This window comes from Chrysochloris asiatica, unplaced genomic scaffold, assembly GCF_000296735.1.
Source record: "Chrysochloris asiatica unplaced genomic scaffold, ChrAsi1.0 scaffold00010, whole genome shotgun sequence".
In the NCBI taxonomy this organism is placed as follows: Eukaryota; Metazoa; Chordata; class Mammalia; order Afrosoricida; family Chrysochloridae; genus Chrysochloris; species Chrysochloris asiatica.
This window is the reverse complement of record NW_006408528.1, coordinates 28,065,512-28,075,220: the sequence shown is the minus strand read 5'-3', so window position 1 is coordinate 28,075,220 and position 9,709 is coordinate 28,065,512. Positions and strand designations below refer to the sequence as shown.

General features: G+C 37.6%; 1 protein-coding gene across 1 annotated transcript in view; it reads right to left on the bottom strand.

Moving 5' to 3' along the window:
• The window catches only part of CACNA2D1 (calcium channel, voltage-dependent, alpha 2/delta subunit 1), a 560,165-nt gene that overhangs the window by 129,732 nt on the left and 420,724 nt on the right, over positions 1–9,709 (bottom strand). The window contains exons 8-10 of the mRNA XM_006834341.1: positions 8,534–8,603; positions 3,583–3,633; positions 660–759 (exon numbers count right to left, since the gene is read on the bottom strand). Coding sequence (XP_006834404.1) covers positions 660–759; positions 3,583–3,633; positions 8,534–8,603 — 221 coding nt within the window. The remainder of the gene's footprint in view (positions 1–659; positions 760–3,582; positions 3,634–8,533; positions 8,604–9,709) is intronic.

Below are 9,709 nucleotides of genomic sequence, written 5' to 3'. Positions count from 1 at the left end.
GTTCCGACTCGATGGCACCTGACAACAACATGTGCACTTAGTCATGGTGCTGGAGTCATAAGTGTCTTCAATTTCTCAAAAACTTGTATCACTCTCTTTGCCACAAAACTGCCATAACATTTTTTACCTAGATTTCTGTTTTCTTTATTTTTTTCAGAGTTCAATGCTTTCCAGCTGTGAGTTGTTGTTGTTAATTACCACAGAGTAAGTCCAACTCATAGCGACCCTGTATGTGGTTTCCAAGGAGTGGCTGGTGAGCTTGAACTGCCAACTTTGCAGTTCAAACTGACCTTGCAGTCCAGCACATTAACCCACAGTGTCACACCAGCAGTAGGAAAGTCTAAAATCGTCTGGGGTAATAGACTTTAAAAAAGAGCACATTTAAATATCTGTTGGTGCTTGTGTCAATAAGAAAAACATACTTAAAGAACATAATACAACATAGAGATGTATTCAGTGTGAAAATGAGCATTACAACATATAGAAAATTGTTATATAATATCAGATTATAACTTACTAGGAGGTACAATGACATTAGTGAGCACAAGGTTTCATGTTACCTGTTTAACCTCCCCTGAGTACAAGAGACTATTTGGAATGCTATTTTTTCTTATTCATTACTTTAATTACCTCACTCAGTGTCAAACCCTTATACTTACTGAAGCCACATTCACGAAATCATCATCTGAGAGGGTTTCCAACATTTCAGAGACAGAGGTTCGGATCAATTTCAGAGTCAGTCCACTAACACTTCCACTCCTGTAAACAGACAAATGGTTCCGCACACATTACCACTTATTTAGTCAATGGCATCAGACACTGTAGTGAAAGGTAAATCATGCACTGAATATAGATCATTTATAAAATATACAGTTAATAATATGGTTTTTGAAGATGTCAGATCTTTTGATGGAGTGGAAATTATAAGAAACTCTGTCTTTCTTTCTTTACCACTACCAATACATATGTGGAGTCCCGGTGTGGCGCTGTGGACTAATGCGTCAGACTGCAAAGTCGTTTGAACTGCTAGGTCGGTGGTTCAGGCTCACCAGTTGCTCCTTGGAAACCCTGTACAGGGTCGCTGTGGGTTGGAATCAACTCAATGGCACTTAACAACAACAACGACCACTATTTATACGTACATTAACTAAAATGATCAAACTTGAAAGCAAAATGGCCATTTTAAGAATATATGAATGTGCATAGCATATTCACTCATTTAGAAAATATGTATGGGACAATAACTTTGTTAGCTGAGCTACAGGGAGGGCTACAGAGTTTCCTAGACAATTCCTGCCCTGGAGTGCCCTTATTTAACTGGGCTAAATAATTATAAAGCAGCATAACAATTGGGGTAATAGAGTTTTGGACATAATGCATTCCTTTATGTGTGAAAGCAGATGTTTTCTGAGATTCAGTCTTCATCTTTCTTGTGTCTGCATATTTTTTTGGTCCTTCATAACCTCACTTATTTGCACAGCATCAAGACTCAACTTTACACCTATATCTTTAGCTTTTGACATTTCCCCAATTTTAGGCTTCTTCTACATAACTACTACGAGGTCAATGTCCAAAACGATCATTTTGTTTCTTGAAAAGCATACTTGTCATTTACCTTTCTGTTCTTGGGACTAATCATAGTGGATATCAGTCATGAAACAAGTGCTCCCAACTCATCCTTCCTACCCTTCCAGACAGTCTCCCATATTCATCTTGCTCACTCCCAAGACAGTGGTCTCTCGGCTCCTCTCTCCACTCTGACCCAGGGACTTATTGCCTGAAGATGCTCACCTAAGCTAACAGCTACTTGTGTCTAGATCTTTGTCTCTTCTCTTCTACTTGCTGTCAGGTAAAGTGTCTGGAGCTGTACCTTCAATTTGTGCTTTTGTTGTCTTTATGAAGTGCTGTGGAGTCGGTTCTGACTCATAGTCAGGCTTTAACATTTTTGTGGGGGCAGAAAGCCTCATCTTTCTTCTGTGTTTAGAGTTTTTAGTAGCTACGAAATAGTTACCTTCAAACAAGCCAATAACTCAAATAGCCTTACATTTATTTTATGATCTGTCGGTTTTAAACTTTTCTCTTTCCTTTCTCCATCAATCCCCAAAGAGTCCCTGGGCCATGCAACTTTGCTCTTGTCAATTTTTCCACTTAAAATCCCACTCTCTAGCCTCATTGCTCCCATAGCTATCTTTAAAGAGTTTTTCTTTTATCACCTTCATGAAGCCTTACTAAAACCTTAAATCAAAGTGCTTTCCTTCCCCTCTCTGAGTGCTGTACTTACTTTATGATATCAATTACTTTGAATAATGATTTGAGTAAGTTGTAGATAGTTTATTATCCATAATACATTGGTATTGTTTTGACTTCTGTAACTATGTCTTAATCATCTTTGTCTGTGTTATATTACATGTATGAAATTCAATAAATTTCTGTTGAAGAAAATAAAATAAAATACAATACTTCTATTTTGTATATGTTTTCAAACCTGAAATATGAGTTTGGCTTCCACAGATTTTAATTTGTGAAAATTATTTCTGGAAATTACATACACCAAGAAGAATATAATACAGTGTGTTACCACTTATATTTATACTTCAGAAGAATACCAAGGATTGTTAACATAGGATGCAACCTCCCTAATGAAATATTTAAAATAGCACAAGACTTAAGTGAATTTGAACAAAGGAAATGAGAAGTAAAATTTAAGTTACATTTACCTAACTCATTATCTACTCTTTCTCAGCTGTATTATAATGTTTGAGAAAACTACATTGAAATTATTTTCTTCATGTTAAATCTTAAGATGGGGTTATTTTCAAATATTAATAATTGCCTATAATGTGAATTTATTTGATGTCACTATTTCTTCCAGTGAAGCAAAGAATATATGGATACAATTTTTTTCCTCTTAATAAAGTAACCTAAGGATTTTATACGTTATATTTTTAATGCCTTGATATTACTCAAAGCAAGTATTCATAGACGGACGTATTGATGTATTATTCTCTTAGTTCTACATGCCCATATGCAATTTCTTTAGAAAAAAGAAAGTAATTCATGAAAAAACATATATGTACTCTCTAGTTGAAGCAATGGAACAAACATGTAAATAAAATGACAGGTACTGGAATTCATTCTTGCATATCAATGTTTCCCTGGAAAAAATTCCAGTTAGAAATTTTAATATTTATTTATTTGACTAAATTATTAAATCTGTTTGCATTTTTCTTTTTCTGGTTGTATAACAGGACAGCTTAGTTTAAAAAAATCATGTATTCACATTATTTACGATATAGAGCAAACAACAGAAGCAAAAACCATAACTACTGTTCAAAAAGCTCAGCATGAGAACAATGCCAAAATTTTAAATTACAACATAAATTTTTCACATTCAGTAGGATTATTTTAATTTTGTTTCTGCCTTAATATATATGTGTTTGTCTAGATGTAAAAGTCATTATAGTATACCTTGAATTTTTTTATTTTTTAACCTATCATACATTTCACAGTTCCAATATAGCACTGCAATCTATAAATCATATTCTTAAGTCTATAAATAAATATATAATATTTAACACTTACACATCAACCAGGATAAGCATGTCTTTAGGAGATGCAGCTCCTTGAATGTACCTGAAACAAATAACCATTTGAATTATGTGGGGGTTTTTTTTTCTTGAAAAGAATCAGACATAGAAGTTGATTAACTCGCTACGTGATCTCTAACATAACACACTTTTTCAAGTAAAGCGTTTCCAGATGCTTCCATTCTGCCTCAAAAGATGATGCTCTGAGGCTCGTTCATTTACATTTTGCAGTGTCAACTTCAAAAAAGTACTAAATTTATATTAGAGATGTCAGAGATATAAAATCTAAAAATTTTAATATCACTTTTAACAAAATAATTGAGAGGTGTATTCTAATATTAGCAATAAAATTAACTTGTAGAAGGGCATTTTATGAAAAAATGAGAAAAAAATGTCCTTAACTCCAATTTGCTGACCACAGGTTTTAAAAATTACTCTAATGAACAATAGATCAGGTGATATTTTTTAAAGTGAAAAATAAATACAAAAACAGACAAGTGGCCAGGCGCATAAATAAGTAATCTTAACATAAAAGAAATACCCCATGGGCCAATCAATTACTTTGAGATAGAGTAAAACATAATATAATGTAGAGTTCCCATGTGGTGGTGGTGGTGGTTGTGTGAGTCTCCATGTGGTGGGAGGTTGTTGTGGGGTCCCCACGTAGTGGTGGTGGTTTTGTGGGTCCCCATGTGGTGGGAGGTGGCTGTGTGAGTCCCCATGTGGTGGGGGTGGTTATTTCCTTCAAAACAAAAAAGTTCCTGAACTCAAACAATAAAAAGTAATAGAATGCTTTCATTCAGTAACTCAAGACTACACAGGAATTACACTTGGAGAAGTGTTAACAAGAATAATAGGTGAAAAACTGGTGGTATTGTATCTAGCTGGTATTCATGTAAATTACTACTGTGGCATTTAATCAAAAACAAGCAAACGAAAATCCAAGTCCTTAAGTTGATTCCAACTCATGGACACCCCATAGGGCAGAGTAGAGCTGTCAGGTAAGGTTTCCAAGGCTGTAAACCTTTAGAGAAACTGCCAAATCTTTCTTCCAGGAAACAGTTTGTGAGTTTGAACCACTGACCTTTTGGTTAGTAGCTGAGAACTTAAGTATGGTGCTCCTCTTGGAACACTTCACAGGGTATTTAAAAAGTCTTACATGCAAGTATTTTAAATCAGCTATTATACTTCTTAAAATTTGTATGAACCCAGCAAAAAGTCAGAGATTACCTAAATGTCCAATAATGGGGGATTACTTAAATAAGTGGAGTCCTGGTATGGAGCTGTGGGATAAAGCACTGGACAGCAAGGTCAGTTTGAACCACAAGTTAGTGGTTCAATTTCACCAATTGCCCCTTGGAAACTCTATACAGGGTCGCTATGAGTCAGAACTGACTCGAAGGTACATAACAAATAAGTACTACTTAAATAAGTTTTTTTTTTAAATGATGTTGTTTAAATGTGCCTCTTCTTATAAAAATGGACTCAAAGATACTGATATGTAAAAAGTAGATATGGGGGGAGTTCCGGTTTTGGCTGCATCAGAGGCAGCCAGGTAGGAAAGGTTCCGTTGGGGAGGGATTGAAAACACAGAGAAACTGGAAACACGGAACAACTCCAGAGCTCTGGATCTAGCAGAAGGTCCAAGCCGTTAGTTTCACACACGCGCACGTGGAAAAATCATGATATAAAGGAAAATACTGATGCTTTTGAGTTATGGTGTTGGAGGAGAATATTGAAAGTGCCATGGGCTGCCAAAAGAACAATAGATCTGTTTTACAAGAAGTGCAGCCAGAGTGCTCCTTAGAGGCCAAGAGGGCCAAACTTCATCTCTTATACTTCGGACATATTGTCAGGAGGGATCAGTCACTGGAGAAGTATATCAGGTTTGGTAGGGTCAGAGAAAAATAGGAAGACCTCCAACAAGATGGATTGGCCAAGTGGCAGGATTGATGGGCTCAAGCATGGCAACAGCAGTGAGGTTGGTCCAGGATTGGGCAGTGTTTTGTTCTGCTGTGCATAAGGTCGCTATGGGTCGGTACCAACTTGAGGGCACCTAATAACAACAATAATTTTGAGTTAAGAATCACTCGAGACACGCCTCCCTCTGTGGCCACCCTTTCTGGGCAGAGTTCAGAGGGTGGGGCTAGCTACAGTCAAACCTGCACAGGGAACAGGGAGCAGTACAATCACATTTGCAAAAGTAGGTGTGGGGGAATCAGCTAATTTTTTCCTCTTCTTCCCTGTCGCACCTTCTTTGTCCAGCAGGACATCTTTGTCAGGTGGGTGGGTGAGCACTCTCCCCCCAAAAAAGTCCAGAGCTTAGCCCACAGTTTTCCCATGGCACAGAGAGAAAGAGCTTGGTGACTGCTTATGACATCAGCCTTGGGGTGGAAACCCTAAAGTTAACTGGTGTGGGACCCTTTACTCTGGCTTATCTAGCAAGAAAAAAGCAGGCCAGTCAGGTCTGACAGACAAACCATATGAACAATCTGTAAAACCCCAACATAAAAGGGCACATCTATCTCGAGAATTACGCCGTGCACACGCAGACACCTAACAGACCTTTAGAGACAAAAATAGTAGACAATCTTTCTCCCAATACACAAGAAGGGAGAGGGGAATGGAAGAACAAGATTTGCATGGGCTAAGTGGGACAGAGGTAAATGACAACTTTGTATGAATAACAGGGCTCTGGGATACAGGGATTTAGGAATGGTTTGAAGGGGTAAAAGAGGGAATAATGTCAGAATTCTTGGCTGTCTTTTGAATCTTGGTTTCCCTTGCCTACCATTGTAAAATGGACAATTGAGAGGGGTAGAAAGGAATAGTCAGAAACCTCACTACAGAAAGCTTGTAAGTCTGTTTTCAGCCTACAAACGGTTAGAATACCTTAAAGGGGGCTAGAAGTTGCCCAGTGAAAGAGGCTTCCTGTGAAGCCTTTACATTACACAAGACCATAGGTAGAATCCAGAACCCCATCTGGAAGCGACTGAGGTGGGAAATTTCCACTGAAAGGACGGGTACACCAGCCTGGAGAAGCTAGAAGAACATAAGATACTTCATGAAAGAAAGACCAGCAGAAAAAATCCGAAACAATAACGGCAGTCTGATTGATTACTACAAGAACAAGTAAGCTGTTTGCCCAGGAGCCATCAAGGCAAGTGGTCAGTACCTCTCAGAACAAATCTCCTTCCAAGACTGAGACTCAAGGGGAACACATGAGCAGGCATGTGGTCTGGCTGGTGACCATGCTGGTTACTGATAAGGGGAAATGAGGGGAAAAACAGCAATGAAGTTGCGAGCTATGCTTGACCACATTCAATAGGCCCCTGTAACCCTAGGTGGAGACCTGGATGGCCAGCAGTATGGCAAGACCTGGGGACTTCTGAGCCCAGAGGCAGTGACATGGCCACAGAGAACTAGAGTGGAGAGTGAAGTGTCCAGCTAATATGAAGTGAGGGGAGGGAGATGCACAAGAATATCCATACTTGCAGATAGTACCCACTTGACCCTGCTTTGATGGCTCAATAATCAGAACTCGACTAGAAGAAGAAGAGGGGGTGGGGGAAGAGTAACCTGCTATAATTTGATGAACTTTACCTTTACTTATGGATGTAGTAGCTCAAGAAAGAGAACAAATCTTTACAGTGAGGATCACTCCCACCCCCTCGGTACACAGGGTTGACAGGGATGGGCAACTTAGATATTGGCTACCCCATATTGGGGTGAGGGGGGGCTATAAAGGCAAGAAGTGACTGTCTTACAAGCTTTCAAGAGGGAACCTAGTTCCAGACGGGGCTGGGAAAGGTAAACTCACCACTGTTAGAACCAGGCTGGTGAAAGGAAATGGGGATAAAACTTGTAGTACAATAGTGAACAACTGCCATCAGGACTGACTGTGAGGGTAGGAAATATAGAGGTAGATGTTTTTTGACAAAAGGAGGAGAGTGATCAATTTTGTAGCCCAGGAGCGGAGGTCCCTGGGGCCATCAAGTGAGAAGAATGGAGAGCGGGGCCCTACCCAGAAAGGCAGTGACACCAAGGATGGAGACAGAGGCAATGACGTGGACAGATGGAGCGTCTGGGGACACTGGACTCAGGGAGGTAGAAGGGTTGTGTGCTGGTGGCTGGGGTGCAGGCCTGTGTGGTGTAACCTTTGGTTGTTTGATGATGCATGGAGGCGATTGTAATCATTGCAATGAAACGCAGTACGGTAGGATGAGCGTAGAGCTGATGTTCTCCCATATAAACCTTAAAATAAAAACTAAAAGGTAGATAGCAGAGAAGTATGTTGTTTATAATAAGAACTCATTAGGAAAATGTTGTTCATCCATATTTTAGGTATGGTAAAAAATTCATATTAAATAATGGTTTTAATAGTTGTTTTGCAGTGAGCGTAATTATGAACTATCAATCCTTTTTGAGTTTCACGGTATGAGATGATTGTTTTCATAGTAAAGAACAAACAATATTTATTTTAGGAGAAATAAAACCCGAGCTATATGAATATAAAGATGGGCAGCTTTTACCTTGGGGCCAGTTCTCATTAGTTTACTACCAGAGGCAAACTACCTCCAATTGTACCTACTTTCTGTATTAAAGCTCTACTGCAAGCAAACTGAAAGCCTTCCAATAGAATTCCCCAGCAGCTAAAAAAACACTTTGGCCTGGCATTGAATATAACACTTAATATAATACATTTGAAATTAATTGGATAAATCATTTCAGAAATACTCATTATCATTCTCCATTTGGATGTACTGTCTACATTAACCTTCAACTAGTATTTATTTTTAAAATATTAATTAAAAAACAACAAACACTAGAGCTTTTTAAACGAGTAGACAGTCTTCATTCTAATAGTAAAAAATATTCACTCAACCTTATCAATAAAGAAAAAGCAAATGTCTTGTGTCTATTTCATGGTTACCAAAACTTCTTACCATGGTCTTCTGCGTACATCATACAGGTCAATCTTATTTGGAGTCCTACTATTGTCAACCCATGGAGAAGCTTAACAAAAGAGAGAAAGAAAAACATTAGACAAAATATTAGTTGTGTTCTACAAAGATAATGTAGTATTTATAAACTACACCATAGCTACGTAAATCCACTTGCTACAGCAGGATTCAGATGGGAGATACTATTTTTAAATCTCCAATTGTTTTGTTTTTTAAACTGGAAACCATAATAATAGTAGAAAAGGAAATCAATATGTCAACTCTCTTTTTCATATTATTTCAAAAATAACTTTTAGGCATAAGGTTTTTGGGTGCTTACCCATATTGTTTTGCTAAGTGGTCAGAGCTTACAGTTTCTTTCCTTTCTACTAAGCAATACTTTAGTAGAATTTTTTTTCTACTACTGGAAATTGCGCTTTCAAACATTTAATGCTAATGGCATATTGTCTTGATCTATAAGAAGATTGAGGTTTTGCTTGCATGTTACTATGTAATAGCATAATTTTAAACTTAATATTCACATACTTAGTAAAGGGGAACCCTGATGGCACATTCAGTTAATTGTACTAATAACCACAAGGTCAAAGGTTCAAACTCACCAGCCTCTCTGAGGGAAAAGATCTGACTCTAGCTCCTGTAAAGATGTAAGAGTCTTGGGAACCCTAAAGACCAGTTCTATACATATTAAGAACATGATGAGTTGGAATCAATTTGATTGCAGTAGTTTTGATTTGGCATTTTTAATTTGGTAAACACCATTTCATTTTGAAATTATGTTTAAAAAGTTAAATGATATTTAAAGTAATTATACAAAAACAGTTTCCCTTACATCTATTCAAATATTCTGAGTTAATTACAATACAGATTCAGAATATGGTATAAAATCTATAGTCTCACCATTTTCCAGTAATGAGAAAAAAACATCTATTTTGAATAATTGCACAAAATTTTAAGTGCAATTACTTTACACTGATTCTTACAAAATCTATTTTTCTTTAGTTAAAATGCTTTACAACACATACATGTTGTTATGTGCCGTGGAGTCGGTTCTGACTCATAGCGACCCTGCACAGGGTTTTCCGAGGCTGTAAATCTTTATGGGAGCAGAAAGTCTCATCTTTCTCTTATGGAACAGCTGGTAGTTTCGAACTGCTGACC